Source organism: Lacerta agilis, chromosome Z, assembly GCF_009819535.1.
Source record: "Lacerta agilis isolate rLacAgi1 chromosome Z, rLacAgi1.pri, whole genome shotgun sequence".
NCBI classification, from domain to species: domain Eukaryota; kingdom Metazoa; phylum Chordata; class Lepidosauria; order Squamata; family Lacertidae; genus Lacerta; species Lacerta agilis.
In genome coordinates, this window is record NC_046331.1 from 8,556,322 (window position 1) to 8,575,237 (window position 18,916).

At 45.9% G+C, this 18,916-nt stretch overlaps 1 protein-coding gene across 4 annotated transcripts in view; it reads right to left on the minus strand.

Annotated features, from left to right (window-relative positions):
* Positions 1-17,906, minus strand: part of KCNT1 (potassium sodium-activated channel subfamily T member 1) — a 183,846-nt gene extending 165,940 nt beyond the window's left edge. For 3 of the 4 annotated variants that reach the window (XM_033137690.1, XM_033137689.1, XM_033137686.1), the window contains exon 1: positions 17,721-17,893. In XM_033137690.1, the coding sequence (XP_032993581.1) occupies positions 17,721-17,815 (95 nt within the window). In that variant the 5' untranslated portion in view covers positions 17,816-17,893. Of the gene's footprint in view, positions 1-17,720 lie in introns of all 4 variants that reach the window. The other variant, XM_033137688.1, reaches the window with a different exon arrangement.
* Between the last annotated feature and the right edge of the window lie 1,010 nt (positions 17,907-18,916).

Genomic DNA, 18,916 nt, shown 5'->3' on the forward strand with positions numbered 1-18,916 from the left:
GGCTCAGGCATCAAAATGTCTAGGGCTGGCTCTATGTACACCACCCCTAATGTGCCACCCCCTGTTTCTGGGATGTTCCCTTCCCTTTAGAGCTTCTTTCTACAGCTCTTTTTCTTTTCTTTTTTACTTGTGCAAATCTTGGGGTTCCCCCACACCTCGTGATGGCCTGCTGGCCTGCTACTTATGTGGCCCAGTACCATTCTTTGCCTCTCTGCAAAAAGGAAAAAGGAGAATCGCCCAACTGCCAGTCTAATGGTGGGTGGGGGTGGGGATTGTAGGAAACCTCGAGTAACTTCCATCTGAAATTCTCATCCGTTGCCTTGGCAAGAAAGCCCATTTGGCTCTGCAGCCGCCAGGAACACCCTCAGCCGAGCAGAACAAACCCAGCTAGGCTAATCAAGGACGAGTGGCATTTTTTGCAAAAATATAATTATACTCCATTCAGCTGCAGGGAAGTGGGCATCTGTCTCAGAGATGGCGGCGGCTGTCAGTTTCAATTTGAACATTTTACATGGGCACAGCAATGGCCAGAGGACACTGAACTCCCTCTGACTCCCCAGCTGTGACTTGCACAACCACCACCCCGGCCAAGTCAAGCAACAGCACCAGAGCCGGCCCACACATGAGGCAAGGTGAGGCGACCACCTTGGGTGGCAGAATCCACAAAGGCAGCAGACCTGGCCTCTAAGGCATGCATCATCTGCAACTTCTGCCGCTGCTGCCTGCACACTCCTTGGGTGCCAGATCTGCTTCTACTTCCTTTGGCACCCTGTCTGCTATGCTGCCTCTGCAGTGGCCTCTTGGTAAATAGGAGGTGCTGCTGGTCTTTCCCCATCTCTGGGGAGGGAATTGTGGGGGCTGCCCTATGGGATATCCTGGGATCTCCCACCAAACTCCCCTGCAACACAGCTTTTGATTCCCACTTTAATCGAGTATGGTTGCTTTTAGCCTCCCTCCGCTTGTTCTTCACTCACCCCTTCTTCCCTGGCTGAGTTGTGGTTCAACTCAGGTGCCAAAATTAATCTTGCCAACCTTGACCAACAAACTGCAGGGGGTTGGGAGACTTCTTCAGCCCAAGGGTCACATTCCTTTCTCAGCAACCTTCCAGGGGCCACAGGCCTGTGTTGGGCAGGGCCAGTTGCAAAACTGGGCAAAGCCCTCTGGTGTCACATTTTAATAATGCATTATTGACTTAAAAAAATATTGCTATATGATTATCAGAACCCCCTTTAAACTCATTTTTAGCATTAAAAACCAGGAGTGTAGATAAGTCCTCATTCACCCAATAGCATTTCTCCATGCAGAGGAGCTACTGCTTGCTTGTTCTTGCTTTGAACATGGACAAAGAAACCCTTTAAAAAAATTATTTTTAACCTCTTGCACAAGCCTGAGCTCATTTTGAGCTTTGGCTCCCAGTAACAATATGCACATTCCTCAAGATATTTTGGGGATTATGCATAATAGATGGCACATGTAGAAAATGCAGTTGAGATGTGCACATTTCACAAGGCCTGTTGGGAGCTCATATCCCTTGATCTGGAAATGTGCACAATTCCCTCTTCATAGATTATGTGCACATTTTCCATGAGGTGTGGTGAATGTGCACAATCACTGGTTTTTATGCACATTAACCACTCAGCGTGCATTACCACTAACACACATAAAACTAATGAATCATTCATGGAGGAGGGTGGAGACACACACTGATAAAACAGATTGTGTTTTCCACTGTTTTATTAGTGTCTGTACACACACACACTCACACACACACACACACACAATGTGTGGGGGGGAGGGCATATATAAATACTGTGCCAACTGAAAAATGAAATGCTACAATTCTGAGGATAATGTGAACTTCGTAGGAAGGAGAACCAAATGAATTCACAGCATGATAAACAACTGGAAAGCATGAGAGAGGAAAAATCTATCCATGTTCTTGTTTCAGTGAGATTCCTGCTGTATTAGACAAAGGCCATTTCCTAGACTCTGTAAAAAAATAAAAAATAAAAAACACCCACCACTCCATATTCTTGGAATAAATGGACCCTGCTGTTCAACAGAAAACAACATCAGTGCAAACCTTAAGTGATGAAAACAGCACCTCACTCCTCCAAAATTAATACAATTATATGAGCAATCACTAGTGCCATTCAGAAGCCGTCAATTTAATAAATTTTAAAAGTCTCTCTTCCCACCTAATCGCAGGCAGACTCCCATTCTTAGCCTTGATGGGGAGCTCATCAGCTCCTACACAAATATGAAGGGGTAGGGAGGGAAAGGAGGAGGAAATCAACTCAAAATGGGCCGACTTGCTATTTTATTTTATTTTTTTAAAAATAAAAAAGAGGGAGAAGGAGAAGGGCAGCATTTTCTCTGAAACCAACTGAATCAATAAGAACCTGGTATGCCTTTCTATTGACCAAATAAGTAAGCAACAGTTAAATATATATAACTTTTACACCAGAAATAATAATGATGGTGATAAGATAGAGAGAAAACACACACAACATTTTTTCTGGCTATAAGGCTATAGGAAGCTGCCTTAGGACGCATCTACACAATACATTTTAAAGCACATAATACCACTTTAAACAAGATTTCTGGGAGTTGTAGTTTGCTTAGGGTGCTGAGGGATGTTAGGAGACCCCCATTCCCCACCCCCAGAACTGAAATTCTAGAGTTTCCAGGGGAGAGGAATTGATTTCTAAGCCACCCTGAAAATTGTAGCTCTGTGATAGGAGTCTTGCAACACCACTCAGCCCCATTTAAAAAAAACTACAGTTCCCACCATAATTTGGTGGAAGCCATGACTGTCTAAAGTGGTGTGATGCTGCTTTAAATATATAGTGCAGATGGGGCCTTGGTTCAATACTGGCAACTAAGGTCCCAGATTCTCAGGAGACAGATGAGGTGATCATCAGGTGAGCTAGATGGGACCAATTATGGACTCAGCAAAAGACAGCTACCTATGTTGCAGCATCTACGTGAACTGGCAGCAGCTGTCTGGGATTTCAGACAGGAAAATACCCAGCCTTTCTTGGAGATGATGGGGATTGAATCTGGGACCTCCTGCATGTGAAGCAGTTGCTCTACCATTGAACTACTGCCCATCCCTAAAGGTCCCCTCCAAAACCTTTCTGTGGGTGAGAATTAGCACACAAAACCCAGCAATTAGATATGTGGGAAGAATAAACAGAGAGAGAGAGAGAGAGAGAGAGAGAGAGAGAGAGAGAGCTCTATATTCTGCACCCAGCATGAAGACATGGAAATGACTCACGGTACTCTGTTTAAGAAAGAAAAGAAAGAAGGACCCCCTCGCCTGTTTTATTTTTTTGTTTTATTTTAGTTTTATGCATCTTAATGGGTTCTATATTTACTTGGGGGTGGAACTGCAATTTCCACTTATCAGGGCTGTCTTCCAAGGCACTTTCAAATGGCAAAAGAACACAACAGCAGCTCTTTTCAGGCATCTGGTGAACAAACAGGGGGGGGGGTGGAATCAGGATTGCGCTTCATGTCCTTGCTCCTGACCTCTTCACCTTCATCCAAAGCTGCAATCCTAAATACACTGAATAGGGAGCAAGCGGCTTTGAACCCCATAGGATTGCACTTTGTAAGTTCTGAATTAAGCTGATGCACACTAAAGCCTGTTCTCCAAGATGATAGGAACATAGGAAGCTGCCTTATACCAAATCAGACTGCTGGTGCACCCAGCTCAGTATTGTCTACTACATTGATCGACAGTGACTCTACGGGGTTTCAGGCAGGAAGTCTCTCCCAGCCCTGCTTGGAGATGCCAGGGATTGAACCTGGGGCTTTCTGTATGCAAAGCAGATGGGGTGTGGGTGGGTGGGTACCTGTCAGCATCTACAGCAGTATACTGGTGGTCTTTGTTCAGATCTTTGGGAAGAATGCTTGGAGGATGAAGCCAAGGGCCACAAATGTGATCCCTGTCCTGATCTCACACACTATTGTGCTAAAGGGGGCTAATATGCTCCTTCAGCACAAAGGTATAGATTACAGGTAGGACAAAATGGAAAACCAAGAGAAATAGAAATTGACCAATTCACTCATCCCTGTGGGAATGTTAAGGAAGGTACGAGAGGATATTTTGTTTTGATATTATCCCTCCTCACTCATGCTAGTGAGTAAGCAGCAGAGCACATTCCCTTTGCAACTTACTGGAAGCAAGTTGGTGATTCATTAAAATCCTTTAATTAAGCGATCCAGTCTGTCTTGTCCAGTCTGGATTGTTCCTGGTAAGTTTCCTCTTTTATTTCCCTCTTAAAGTAATAATGACACCACCACAACAGTCTTCTTTAAAAGTAAGAATAAAGTTTTTCTCACATTCAGTTCACAGCAGTAATCTGAAGGCAGGGTTTATCTTGTTGTTACAGTGAAAAGAAGTCTGAGATACATCTCAGACTTTCTGCTTCTGGGCTCCAACCTATGTGAAGGTTGAGCCATGCGCTCACTAAGAGTCAGGAGAGTCCAAGAGAGAGATGGTTGTGTGGCCAGCGCTTTTATCTGGTCAGCTAGGGTCAAGCCCAGCGGTCAGCAAACTTTTTCAGCAGGGGGCTGGTCTACTGTCCCTGGGGGGGGGGGGAACGAACGAATTCCTATGCCTCACAAATAACCCAGAGATGCATTTTAAATAAAAGCACACATTCTACTCATGTCAAAACACCAGGCAGGCCCCACAAAAAACCCAGAGATGCATTTTAAATAAAAGGACACATTCTACTCATGTAAAAACACGCTGATTCCCAGACCATCCGCGGGCCGGATTTAGAAGGCGATTGGGCCGCATCCAGCCCCCGGGCCTTAGTTTGGGGACCCCTGGTCAACCCCATCTACCTGGTCATGCACAGAGGGAGGATGCTCCAGAGCAGTTATGACAGGAAGTCCTCCCTGCCTGGAGCCACATTCTCCTGTGTGTTCATTCTAGGCAACAGGAAAAGGTTGTACTTGACTGCTCTAGTAAAAAATAATAATAAATAAAAAATCATTCCAGTAGCACCTTAGAGACCAACTAAGTTTGTTCTTGGTATGAACTTTCGTGTGCATGCACACTTCTTCAGATACCTCAGATATCTGAAGAAGTGTGCATGCACACGAAAGCTCATACCAAGAACAAACTCAGTTGGTCTCTAAGGTGCTACTGGAAGGAATTTTTTTATTTTTATTTATTATTTTTACTATGGCAGACCAACATGGCTACCTACCTGTAACTTGACTGCTCTAGTAATAGTACATCCCACAATCCCTACATGTAAAGGGTAGGTGCTGCCTCGCCTGATTCCGGTATCATCCTGAACTGTAGTCCAAAATGTCTGGAGAGCACCAGATTGCCGAAAGCTGGTCTAAATTAACAGTATCTCAGGCCTTAACAGCGGAACACAGTATTCTCTCATTTACCACCAACAGTTCCAGGCATTTTTCCTGTCAGATACCCACAACGTTCCTGCAGACCTGTTCCCCAGCTATCTCCCAAAAAGCTGTTAGATTGCCCATATAAAATACAAATTGTGCCGTGATTAAATCAGGATGCGTTTCAACGTGGGCTGCTGTCCTGCTGATTCCCACCCCCCACCCCCACCCCCCCGGGGAAGCAATTCTGCAAAGTGATCTTCATTTTTTTCCTGACTTTTCCTGACTTGTCTGGAGTGGGGTTGGGGATCATGAATCCAACACCTGTGGAAATAAAAAGGTCAGGCCTCTTAGTCCCATAAGGAGGTGGAAATTCATCCTACCTCTTTGCTGGGCCGCAGCTGGAAAGCCACAGCTTAAAAGTCACCGCTGGTGAGAGTCATGTTGCTTATATTTGGGATTAAACATAAATTAATTAATTTCTCCCCCTCAGTTAGAACCAAAATAATTTACTTGCCTCAAAGAGCAGAGTCACCTAATTATCAAACTGAGCCAACAAAGCTTGTGAAGAGCACCTATTATGGTATGTATTTTTGTGTTTTTATGTTGTACACTGCCCTGTAATCCTTGGATGAAGGGAGGTATAGAAATTAATTAATTAATTATAATGCAGAGGTTGGGCATCAGCCACAATCTCTGCTAACCCGTAGCAGGATTCCAGGAGTTCATCCAGGTTTGTGTTACCACTGGGAAATAGAGGCACAGTGGGGACCTTTAAGAAATATGGTTTATTTTACACATATTTGGTCTTCAGTGGAGGGCATGCAAAACATTACATCCCAAGAGAGTCTCTCATTGCCCCTCTCATCGCTTCAGCAAGCTGGGGTCCAAAGTAACAGTCAGGCACAGCTCCTGCAGCCTCCTCCAGCCAGTGGAGTTCTCTCTCACTTATTGTTACCAAAACAACAACAACAACAACAACAGCCCACTTTCCCTTCTGTCTGCTCACACACACCCCTTTCTCCAGTGTGACACCACTCCTCCTTTAACCTCACCTTCCCAACTCTTACATTTCTTCTGCTAACACCCGGCTTTTGCGGGGGGGGGGGGGAGGACAACACCTGCATAGTCAATTGTTATTTAACAACCCAGTACTTATTTTGTCTGGGACATATGGGGCACAGGTTTTCAACCTTTTTGAGTCCATGGCTCCCTTGACCAACTACATTCTTTCCGTGGCTCCCCTGAGGCGAAAAGGCGCTCCAAGCCTCAGGAGCCCAGTTATGTCACCCCTTGCCTGCATAACCGGCAGCCCCTCACCCTCCCTTGTGAAGTGATCCCTCAGCCTCCTCTCCTCTCCCTCTCCTTTGGAGTCCCCCAGGAAGCCGCCGCCACCCCCAAAGAGAGGTGCCCCCTCATGCCGCCCCACAGGGGCCTGCAAAGAGGATGCCCCAAGTGTTAGCGGCCTGACAGAGACTGGCCAAAAGTGAACCTGAGGCCAGCACATTACTCTCCTTGGGAGGCAGAAGCTGGCGCTGCTGGGCCTGCATGGAGGAAAGTCTCCCCTTTGGCGCAAGTCACCCAGCTCCCAGGCAGGCCTTGCACACAGCAAGCACAACAAAGGCCAACACAGTGCCTGCCTGCCTGCCTGCCTGATCTCCCACTTGTCTATCCATTCCCAACAGCAAGGGCTGGCAGACTGGCTGGCTAGGCTCCCTCGCCCACTTGCTTGCTTGCTCTGAGGCTGCCTCAGCTGCTGGCAACCAGCACCCCCTGGCCAGTCCCAGAGGCACCATTCACATGTGGAGCTTGAGGCCAGGGCTGCTGCTGCAACAGCATCAGCTGCAGAAGCCTTTGGGAGGCAGAGATGCAAGAGGGCATCCAAGGAGGGAGGGAAGGGAAGGGAAGAGGGACGGATATCAACAGCTGCTAGCCATGACAGCTGTGCTCTGCCTCCATGATCAGAAGCAGTAAATGCTTCTGAATGCCAGTTTCTGGAAACTGTGGAGGGGAAGAAGTCTTGTCCAGCTTGCAGGTTTCCTACAGGCACCTGGTTGGCCACTGTGACAACAGGATGTGGGAATGTTTAGGGATGCAGGAGAGGATATATTGTTTAAGATATCCTATTCCAACTTGTGTTTACAAGTCCCGGAACTTAGCAGAGTCTTACATTCCCCCTTTAAACACACACAGCAGATAGCTTGCTCAGACTTGCTAGAGTCTCTATAATAAATGTCCTGGTATTTTCCCCTTTTAATCCTTCCTAAAATAAGACACAACACAGTCTTCTATAAAAGCATAAAAAAGAGTTTACTTACATACATCATCCTGTTCACAATAAGATCCCAGAAGGCAGACTCTTAGCTTAGAAAACAGTATACATGTGGAGACTATCTCCATACAGGAGAAAGCCCCTTTGTCCTCTATTGGCTGGAAGCCAAGAGAGCATCTTTGTCCTAACTAGATGTTGCTCTATTGAGCAGCCAATCCAAAAGAGGAAGATGGAGTCTGGCCCCAGTGGTTTTGTGTTAACCTGCACAGGTGAGGCCACACCCATCTCCAGTTACACAGAGGAAGTTTGTCTCAGCCCAGGAGAACAGGAAGTTCTGGCTGGAGGACTGAGACAACTTTCATGTCCACTCTAGCAATGTTGTATTTGACTGCTCTCATGTTTCACATACCACACAGGACAGGATTTGATGGGACACAGAACCACAGAAGGGTTGGAAGGGACCCCAAGGGTCATCTAGTCCGACCCCCTACAATGCAGGAATCTCAACTAAAGCATCCCTGACAGATGGCCATCCAACCTCTGCTTAAAAACCTCCAAGGAAGGAGAGTCCACAACCTCCTGAGAGAGTCTCTTCTGCTATCAAACAGCTCTTACTGTTAGAAAGCTCTTCCTGATGTTTAGTCGGCATCTCCTTTCCTGTAACTTGAAGACACTGGTTCGAGTTTTAACCTCTGTGTCATGAGAGGGCGGCTCCCTCTTCTCAGCAGAGCTTCTTCCTCACCCACCATTGATATGCAGCCCCAAATTAGTTTGCTTCAAGGGAATTCAGCCCTCTGTGGGATGGTGACTTAGGATGAGAGGAATTGGCTGCCCAAACCTACCTTACAGGTCTGTTGTGGAGATAAAATGAGGAGGAGGAGGAGGAGAACCACATATGTCACTGTGAGCTTCTTGGAGGAAAGGGAGTATGTAAATGTAATCAAAATCATAATCATAATTAACACAGGGAGTGGGAAAATCACATATGTCATCCTGAGCTCCTTAGAAGAAGAGATTACAATGTCATATTTAAATAATACAATTTCCCCCCCCCCCTGCTGAATCTGGAGCGTGGATAATGTGAGAAAAGAAATAATATGCCACAGTTTTCTTTAACCTAGAAATATAAGTGGGGATGAAGTTTTTTGGCTTTATTTAAAAGTTAGTTTGCTTTCAAAATAAAATAAATCCTCAAGGCATTTGGTTATGCAATGTCAGCAGAATCCTTCCTTCAAAATAACGGCTGCTAAATCTGTTCGACAGAAGTTGCTTCCCTTTCGTGTATGAAAACTCCTCTCTCTCTCTCTCTCTCTCCACCCCTCGTGCTAAAGAAAAATCCTTTGTTGATTATTAGATGTTAGGAGCAAACATTTAATCAGAAGAGCATCCATTATCTCTGCCACTATAAGTTGACCCTTGTGGTTTCCAGCTCCAGTTTCCTGCAGATATTTAACTCAAGACAAAGGCAATGTTCCCTCTTAGACCACTTTTCCAAGAGCAGTGTATTCATAAGCCACATCAGGTTCTTACACACAAAGTGGAAGTATGTAATTTATTTGGTCAATAAAACTAGTCCAACCAGACCATTGAGGACTCCCCCCCCCTTTTTTTTAAGCTTCACATTTTGCACTGAAAACAAGCACATACCTAGACTTAAATAAGTAAAACAAAACGGGCAGAATCTGGGGAAAACAGACCACAGATACCAAAATACTATCATGGGGTTTGCTAAGAGGTTTTAGTGAACAGATGATCACAGTCGCCTGGTTTGCACATAGCACTAAACTATGGTTTATAAAACATGGTTCAGGTTGCTCGCCCAAGGCAGGCCCAGAAGTTTAACTATGGGTTACTAACCAACCACACTCATAAGCCATGGTTTGTAGTTAAAAGCATCCCAAGAGTATTCCAAATAACTCAAGGCTGTGCTTCCATACCATGTGCATTTAATCTTAGAAGCATCAGTTGCACTTTAGAATGAGAAACTTCAATCTTCTATCATTGCACTGACATCAGTATAAAAACAGGTCTTCATTTCTTCTGCACTCATCTGTCTTCTATACAAGAAATGAGTCAAACTTTCCTGACATTCAAATTACTCTGAATCAGCCAGACTTGAATGAAAGCTGTTTCATGTCGATTTTTGATTTCCAGATAGGAAAAATTTAAGGGAAGCTCCAATGCAAGCAAACGTGGGGCTTTGGGGTCTGTTCTGCTATTACCTTGTTAAAGATTGGCTCTTGCCATATAATCCTGCCCACTACCCACTGCATTCAACACTGGAGCCTGTGATATGCAACCCATCACTGTGCACAATGGGCTGGGGGATGAGATGGGGCTTTCTTCCAATGTCCTACTCAGGTTGTGCAATCCCCTCCCTCAGGGGAGACTCAGTTCTGCAAGATGGTCACAGTTGGCCACTGGGATGCTGGACTAGATAGGTCTTTGGTCTGATCAAGTGCAGGTTCTTCCGATGTTCTCAAGCAGGGTGGGGGAATCTGTTTTAGACAGAGAGCTGCCCATTCACAACTGGGCAACCTTCCAGAGGCAAGGAAACAGTGGTCAGTGGACCCAGGGGCAAGAAAGGTTGGGCAATGAATGTAAATAATTCCCTTTATATGGTAGGGTGGTTTCTAGATATGCTCACACACATCCCTCTCTATCCTCCATCCAGGCAAGCAAACAAGGCTCTTCTTCTTTCTCTCATCCCTTCCACACATACACAGAGGTTTGACACAGGTCTCTCCCTAACATTTTCTTCAACAGCCACCAGGAAGCTCCCCCAGCTGTCACCCTTGGTCAGCAAGGCAATACAAATGGTTCTAATTATGCTAGGAGCTAATCACTACCATCTTGTCTTCTTCAAGTGAGCATTTCTCCATGGGCCTTTGGAGTTAACTGCACCTCCATTTCAAGTAATGTTCTCACACCAGGAGAACATTCAGCCGAAATGGCTGGGGGGGAGGCATGTCGCCGATTTCCCTCTTCCTCTTGATTGGGTTTTTAAAAATCTGAGTGGATATTTAGAGTCATTGTATATAACTTGATCAGGCCACAGCTGGAAAGTTAGAAGTGCACTCTCAGCCTTCTACCTGCTCTCAGAAAAGGGGGGAAAATCAACCTCAGTTCTGCAAGATGGCCACAATGACCTCTCCCCACATCAAAAGGGGGGCGACTTTTGTGTGGTCATGCGCAGCCGCCTGGATCCCAGTGTGGATCCTGGTAGTTCAGACTGGCTTCATCCTCCCCAGGCTGCATACCTGGAGGTCTCCGCCTACCTCAGCCAATTGCCCAACCCCACCTGGGGAGGCGTTGCCAGGGCATTGGCCAGGTAAGGGGAGGGACCACCTGCACGCACAATAGAAGGTGTAGCTTACCGGGGGAGCAGGAGTCGGGCTCCAGAGCTTCTCCCACCCTCCACTCCCTCATTTAAGTCTTATTTTGCAGGTTAATCTCTTCTCCACAGGTACGCAGAATTTTCCTGCATTGGCAGGTTTCGCCTTTCCCATAGCAATTCGTCACAACTTTGGCGGTTTCAGGCCATGGGCAGAATCCTTTAGTCTATCTTCCTAAATGGGGGCGTGAGGCAGTGACCCACGTCCCCTTTGCGGTGGCGATACCAGGTTTCCCTGTTAAAGGGGTCTTGGGGAGAGGCATTGGCCATATGCAGAGAGATTGTCGTTGCTCTCCCCCACCAGTGGCAGCGAATTGGGGGGGGCTTTCTGCTTGAACATATGTTCTCTAGAGCCAGCCAAATCCCCATCTGGAGGGTACCACATTGAACACCCCAGTAGACAGGACTCTGGTCCTGTAGAATTGTAGAGTTGGAAGGGACCCCAAGAAGAAGAGTCCACCACCTTTGGAGGTGGTCCACTCCAGTGCTTTTTTCTCGGGGTATGCAAGGGTATGCAGTACCAGTACTTACAGGTACTTACAGTATTTACCAGTACTACTGTAGAACTTACTGCAACAACTTCAAGGTGAGAACCAGCACCTTCTCCTTTTTCATTTTTTTTTAAAAAAGCACTAGTCCATTCCACTGCCAAACAGCAATTACTGCCAGAAAATATTTCCTAAGGTTTAGTCAGAAACTTTCTTATCTGAATTCATTGGTTCAGATCCTAGACTCTGGAGCAGCAGAAAATAAGCTTTGCTCCATCTTCCATGTGTGGCAGCCTTTTGGATAGTTGAATATGGGTATCATATCACCTATCCATCTTCTCCAGGCTTGTTGTTGTTGTTGTTGTTGTTGTTGTTGTTGTTTAGTTGTTTAGTCGTTTAGTCGTGTCCGACTCTTCATGACCCCATGGACAAGAACACGCCAGGCTAAACATACCCAATTCATTCAGCCATTCCTCATAAGTCTTGGCTTTCAGACCCTTGGTTGTCTTGGTCACCCTCCTCCATACACATTCCAGCTTGTTGATATCCTTCTTAAACCATAGTGCCCTGATTTGGACACAGTTCTCCAGGTGTGATCTGACCAAGGAAGAATCCAACAGTGCAATACATGTTTAAATGGTTGTCGGTCCCACTGAGTTCAGTGGGGTTTACTGCTAGGTGAGTAGATAAAGGGCTGCAACTTAGTATATCTAAATCTATCCCAAGTGAAGAGGAGGAGATGCATATCATACAAAATGTTTAATATATGTTCCACAAGCACATTTCCACAAACCTATACAAGTATCTCCCAGCTGTCACTGGAAAGAGTGGCCCTGCATTTTCTCCATCTCTTGGCATAAGGCCAGTGGTGACTTGGCTTTATTGCATTTCCCTTTTCCTCTTCTCTCCACCTCAGAAGAGAAACTTGTAGGTGATCATTGGTGCTGGAGTCACATCCATGTAACTGCTAGATTTTACATTTTCAATGGAGGGATGGGGACCACCATTAGTGCTATTTCTTGTCCTAGAAGTCTTTAGTTCATCCTGACATCCTTTGTTTACCACCTAGCAGAAGCTCATCTAATAAAACAACAGCAAAAAGCTTTGTGAGGCACCACAAAGATTAACAATAAACAGCACTCATATCATACTATTCAGAAGTTGTCAAAAACTTTCCCACAATGATCTCACCACTCACCTGGTGACTACAGCACAGCTTATTAGTGCAAGGTATTGGAAGACTCTAAATGTAGACCTGTTTGAGACCTGGATCTCACAACTAAATACAAATGGACAAAGTGACAGCCCAGGTCCAAGAGAGTTGAACAGACAAGAAAAACACTATTCTTCAATCAACCTGCCATAGTTCTATGATATATGCAACATCAAAAGGCCTCCAATGACACATGGCAACTTGTGGAATTATATATTTGTTTGAAAACTGAAATTACCTAAATGAAATCAAATAGGCATTTAGTGCTTCTGCTGGGGGTAGGTTTGTTGACTGTTGATTGCTCTTTGTATAAATAAGTGAAAACAATTGAAAAAAATTATTTTTAAGATTAACATATTCATTATGGGCATAAGCTTTTCTGGGTCTTCTAAACAGGGATGAAGAACCTCCAGCCTGCTGGTCAATCTTGGCCCTCCCTCCCCCAAAAAGAACCACATGTCCATCTGTCAATCAGTTGGCATTACTGGGTGACATCAGCTGATGAGCAAGGTGGTGCAGTTCAATTCTGCTGGGTGATGCTAGGCCAGCAAGTATCCTGTGGGGAATGTGCTGGCAAAGCAGACCCCTCCCCCACCCCAACGTTTCATTTATAAATAATGTCCTGATGTCATCACAACATCAGGGGAGTGATCCTGCACATCTGTCAAAGTCAGCCCATGGGCGGGGTCGGGGAGATAAAGATCTGAACCACTAAGCCAAACATATTTCCCACCACTTGTCAAGAAAGCCTACTCCGTAGGAGGCATGAAGGCATGCAGGCTATAAATCAGTCTTTCAATGTATGTAGGAGGTGCACACCCAATGTGTTTCTTGGGCTCATGATTCCAGTTCAAAAATGGACCAAAGGTGCAGTTAGGCAATTTAGATGGCAGTATGCATTACTTCAAAATTTGTTACTTTACTCCTCATTCTATTGACTGGGGTCCTGGTCTTCTACCCCCAAAGCCATAGTCTGATGGTATCACTGCCGAACTTGCCACTTCCCTATTGCAAGAATGGTGTGTGTGTGTGTGTGTGTGTGTGTGTGTGTGTGATTTGCATAGGAGAAACAGCAGACAGGTGTGTGAGCTTGTTCTCCCCCATCAACTCCTATTCAACCATATCTCCATACCCACAGCTCAATGTGGCAAGAAGGAATCTGAGAATGTAGTAACTGATATGCAGATAGATGGAGGGAAATGGCCAGCAAGGGGGGGGGGGGGTTAAGCATGCCATCTGGCTCTGCAAATTCTCCCCTTTGCTGCTTTGAAAGGGATAATAAGTTCATTTCATAAGTTTATTGTTTCATAAGTTTATTGAGGCCATGGCAAACATGTATTAAGCAATAGCACTAATAACATCAGTAGGTCAGAAGGTCAGCAGTTCAAATCCTCATGACGGTCCCATTGACCTGTTGTTCGGTCCCAGCTCCTGCCCACCTAGCAGTTCAAAAGCACGTCAAGTGCAAGTAGATAAATAGGTACTGCTCCGGCAGGAAGGTAAATGGCGTTTCCGTGTGCTGCTCTGGTTCGCCAGAAGCAGCTTAATCATGCTGGCCACATGACCCGGAAGCTGTCTGCGGACAAACGCCGGCTCCCTTGGCCTATAGAGCGAGATGAGCGCTGCAACCCCAGAGTCGTCCGTGACTGGACCTAATGGTCAGGGGTACCTTTACCTTTACCTTTAATAATAACATAATACAAAACATGCATCCATAATATAACAATCTGCAAATACTTTGCCAAGTTCCTGGGCATTAAAACAGTTTCACTTTGTGCATCTCTTACAACTCCAATTCTAGCATTATTTTGCCTTTTAAAAATCCAATTTGCCAACATCCATGATGTAAGAGAGGGAAGTTAGCAGAGACACCAACACACTCAAATCCAGTTCGATTTCAAATTACACCTCTGAATCATCAAAACAATTTATAGTTATTATAGCTGACTACTTTTTCCGGATTTGTGTGTGTGTGTGTGTGTGTGTGCGCGCGCTCAGCCAGTGAATAGAGCCACCTGTGTGTTATGAAGATACTATGTTCACTTATGGTAAAAGAAACCAAACCATTTGTGCCTGATTGCTTGTGCTTTGTTTCAGAAAGGAATCTGTTGGGTCTCAAGATAAGGGGCAGGCCAACAGTGAGGTCTTCCACCCGACCTTGCTGAAGCAGCCATCCAGGACTGCAGTGGGTGTCACTTGGAAACAGAGCTCAATAAAGGCATTTCTTATGGAAACTGGTGAGATAACTAGCTCCACAATGCTCTGCTTTTAAAAGGAGAAGCAGCCCAAATTTTCCCGGAACACTCAGTTTGATCCCCTGTAGCAAAAATTAGTTGCTTCTTGGAGATCCACAGAACACTTCTTTGCAAGATAAATATTATCTTTGTGGGGAAATAATGTGCCATATTGCAGAACAGACCCCCATTAGCAATAGATTGCGTGTCTAATGGTTATGACAACCACACATTTCACCAGAGGGCAATAACTCTGTTATTGCTGTTTGTTTTAACTGACACTTTCTCTGAAACTCATTTGCAGCTAAGCAACTGTAAGCTCACAGCTTGGTTATAACTTTGTAGGAACCTTAATAAATCATGGCAAATTGGGCAGGTGGGAGGGGAGAGGAAGGAAGTTTAAAATCAACAGCGATCCATATCCAAAACTCCACAAACCATTTTCAAATAAAATAAGGAACGTTTATCACAAACACACCCTCTCCCTCTTCAAAGGTATATTTACATTCACTCAGACTGAGTGTCATCAACCATGCGAGTCTTTTCCTATTTACACATGGCCAAGCATGCATGTCTTAAACGAATATGAACCACATTTGTCTTAAGCACAAGGGAAATTTCAGATGCATGCAGCTCTCCAGTTCGATATCCAAGACCATAGACACAAGGGAAATTTCAGAAATGCGCAATTCTCAAAATACAAATCCATGACCCTAGACACAAAGGTAATTTCAAGTAGGTGCAATTCTCCAAAGCAATAATCATCCATGACTCCCAAAGTCACCATCTTACAAAATGCCCATCACCACAAGAGCCAACCCCTCTCCCACCCCTGAGAGTTGTTGCTGTACCATTGATTCATCCTTGCCTCTAGACTGCAATAGCAGCTACCAGGCATTAAAAAATTGCCTCGGGACTTTTCCCCCCACTACACCAGCTCTCTGAAGGAACTTACAGCCCAATGTGATGTTTGACTGGGTGTAGAGAGAGCTTTGCAGTGTCCAGAGCAAGGAAACAGAGGACAGGTGGCAACAGGAGCTTCAAAGGTTTGGGCAACAAAGCAGACAACTTGGACAAAGTCTCAGGGATGCACCAATCCAACTAACATAGGAGGACCACAGCTCAATAGTAGAGCAGCTCCTCTGCACACAAAAAGTATCTGACTCAATCCCCTGCCTGAAACCCTGGGGAGCCACTGTGTGGAGAAGACTGAGCAAGGAGGACCAATGGTCTGACACAGTATAATGCAGTTTCCCATGCCCCTACAGGAAAATAAGGGTGGCTGGTTGTTTTTTGGAGAGCCCTTTCAGCAAGGTAGCAAAGGAAATAAGATACAGAGGAAGCAAAAGGAAGGGTGGTTTGATGAGGAAAGCATTGGCATCCTGTTTAGCAAGCACGGAAGGCTTTTGGAGAATGTGACACAGTGGGAAGAACCACCCTTAGGAATGTAGCCAATGTCACTTCTACTCAGAGAAGGCCCATTGAAATTAAAGGATGTGCCTAGGTGATCCCCATTAACTTCATTGGGTCTACTCTGAGTAGAACTTAGCTGGATATGCTCCTTTGTAATTCACTTTTGAGTCTGCTTACAGTTGATCACAGGAAGGTGCCTTGTACCAATTCCACCTAGTCTAGCAGTGTCTTTCCAGGGTTTCAGGAAGGGGACACTCCCAGTCCCACCTGAAGGTGCTAGGGATTTGACCTGAACCTTCTGCATACATGGTGGATGTTCTTCTAAGGAGCTACAGCCCTTCTCCAAAACATAAGAGGCTACCTTATACTGAGTCAGACCATTGGTTCATATAGTTCAGTATTGTCTATACTGACTGAAAGCTCCTCTCCAGAGTTTCAGCCAGGGAAAATTCTCAACTCTACCTGGAGCTTTGTAAACACAAAGCAGATTATTCACCACTGAGCTCTGGCCCTTCTCTCAATGTGGGATATATAATCCAAAAAAGAACTGGCACCCCCAAACACAAAAGTGAGCATTTTTACATTTCAGTTTAACTGGGCACTCCTATGCATGTTTAGTCAGAAGTTCCACTAAGTTCAGGGGGGGGTGTTACTTTACAGGATCAGTAATGTCTATATTAGCAGGAATGTAATTCAGATTAGAAGTTAATCTCTCTTGGGGTCTTACCTTCAAAGCAAAAAAAAACAAAAATACAAACTAGAAAACGCAAACACGCTCCTTGCGAACAAATGGCATGCAAGTCTCCCAAACGTGTGATAAGTATCATGTGCGAAAGTCCTGTTCGACAAGGGAGAACGGAGGGAGCTCTTAAATCTGGAAAGGGAGCAGTTCCGGCGGGCGCGTTTACAGCACACTGGATAGAGGAAGAAAGAAAGAGACCGGAGGGCCAGCCAGAAGGTTTCCGATCCCCACCGCCACCATGCGAACAACAACAACAACGACGACTGAGGAAGGTTTGGGCAGAGCGGCGTCCACAGAATCAGCACCATGGAGAGAGCTCACTGAGGGCATGAAGTAGTAACAGGAGTCCGGAGCCGCTCAGAGTACAACCAGCGAAACGGCTGCGCGTAAAAGCGGAATGCAGCGATAAGGACCTTGGAGAGCACCCCAGGCGCCCTCTCACCAGCTGCCGCTATTTTGTCGCCTTTTGACGCAGAAACCTCCAACCAAAAGCATCACCGTTTCGACCCCAGCACTCTTGAAACGCTTCTCTGCCCATCGTGAGGCTTCCCTGTACCCTTGGTCTGTCCTCCTCCCGCTCTGCGCTCTTACCTGTCGTCGTTTTGAAAGCTCTGATCCCCCAAGAGCAGATCCCGGAACCGGTAGCGAGGCGGCAAGGGAAGCACCTCGGAGTCCAGCTCGTTCATCGTCAAGGAGGAGATGTCCAGGATGACCCCACTCTTGTGCTTGTTGGCGCCAGCCGTGCCGCCGCCGCCGCTTCGGTAGCTGCCCGTTGACGACTTCAGCCTGCGAGGAAGAGAGGGGCGAAGGAGATGAGAGGATGGAGCCAGACTAAAGACTGTGCTCTCCTTTCATACCTGCTGGACGGAAGCCTTGGCGGAGGAGGAAGGCGACTGCCCGCCGTTCAAAGACCTCCTCTGCAAAACTGGCTCCGGAGGCGCGTTACCCGCGGATCTAACTTAGATTTCCTTTGGGGGTTGTGTGGAGTTGATTCCCTGGACTGTAAATGAGAGACACCGCGCTCTCTTTAACTGGGACACTCCACCACCACCACCACCCCCAAAAATAAAAATGATCTCCCAAGCCCCATCTGACTTCGCATCCTTCAACCTCCCTTTTTGATAGAAGGAAAAACATGCTCTCGCTCTTTTAAAGGACCCTCACCAGCCTCCTTGAAGCCCGGAGGGGTATAGGCACAGTTTCTCCGGCAAAGAAAGGAATCCTTCTAGACTGACAGGCAATATCGAAGTAGGAGAGGAATTTGAGGGGAAGAGGGGAAAGTATGAGGCACCCGGAGACAAAGCACAGCTCTGACTGACCAGCAACGAAGAGGGATGGCGAGGAGAGATCTTGAATCTGGACGTGTGGAGAGTCCACAGAGACACATTAACAAGGCAAACATCTGGATCAGCAAAATGGGGGGGGGAGAAGAGATTTCAACAAAAGTCAAGGAGAGTTACTGGGCTGGAGCCAACTAATTTCTATTCTGAGTAGACCCAACTGAAGTCAATGAGCTGAAGTTTGGGAGGTAGTGTGGGGGTAGTGTTGAGTGTCAGACTATGACCCAGGAGACCAGGGTTCAAATCCCCCACTCAGCTATGAAGCTCACTGGAGGACTCTGGGTCAGTCACTGCCTCACAGTCTAACCTACCTCACAGGGTTGTTGTGGGGATTAAATGAGATGGGGGAGAACCATGTATGCCATTTGGAGGAAAAGGTGTGCCATAAATGCAATAAATAAACTTCAGTGGATATGCTCAAAGTAGAACTAACACTGGATACAACTG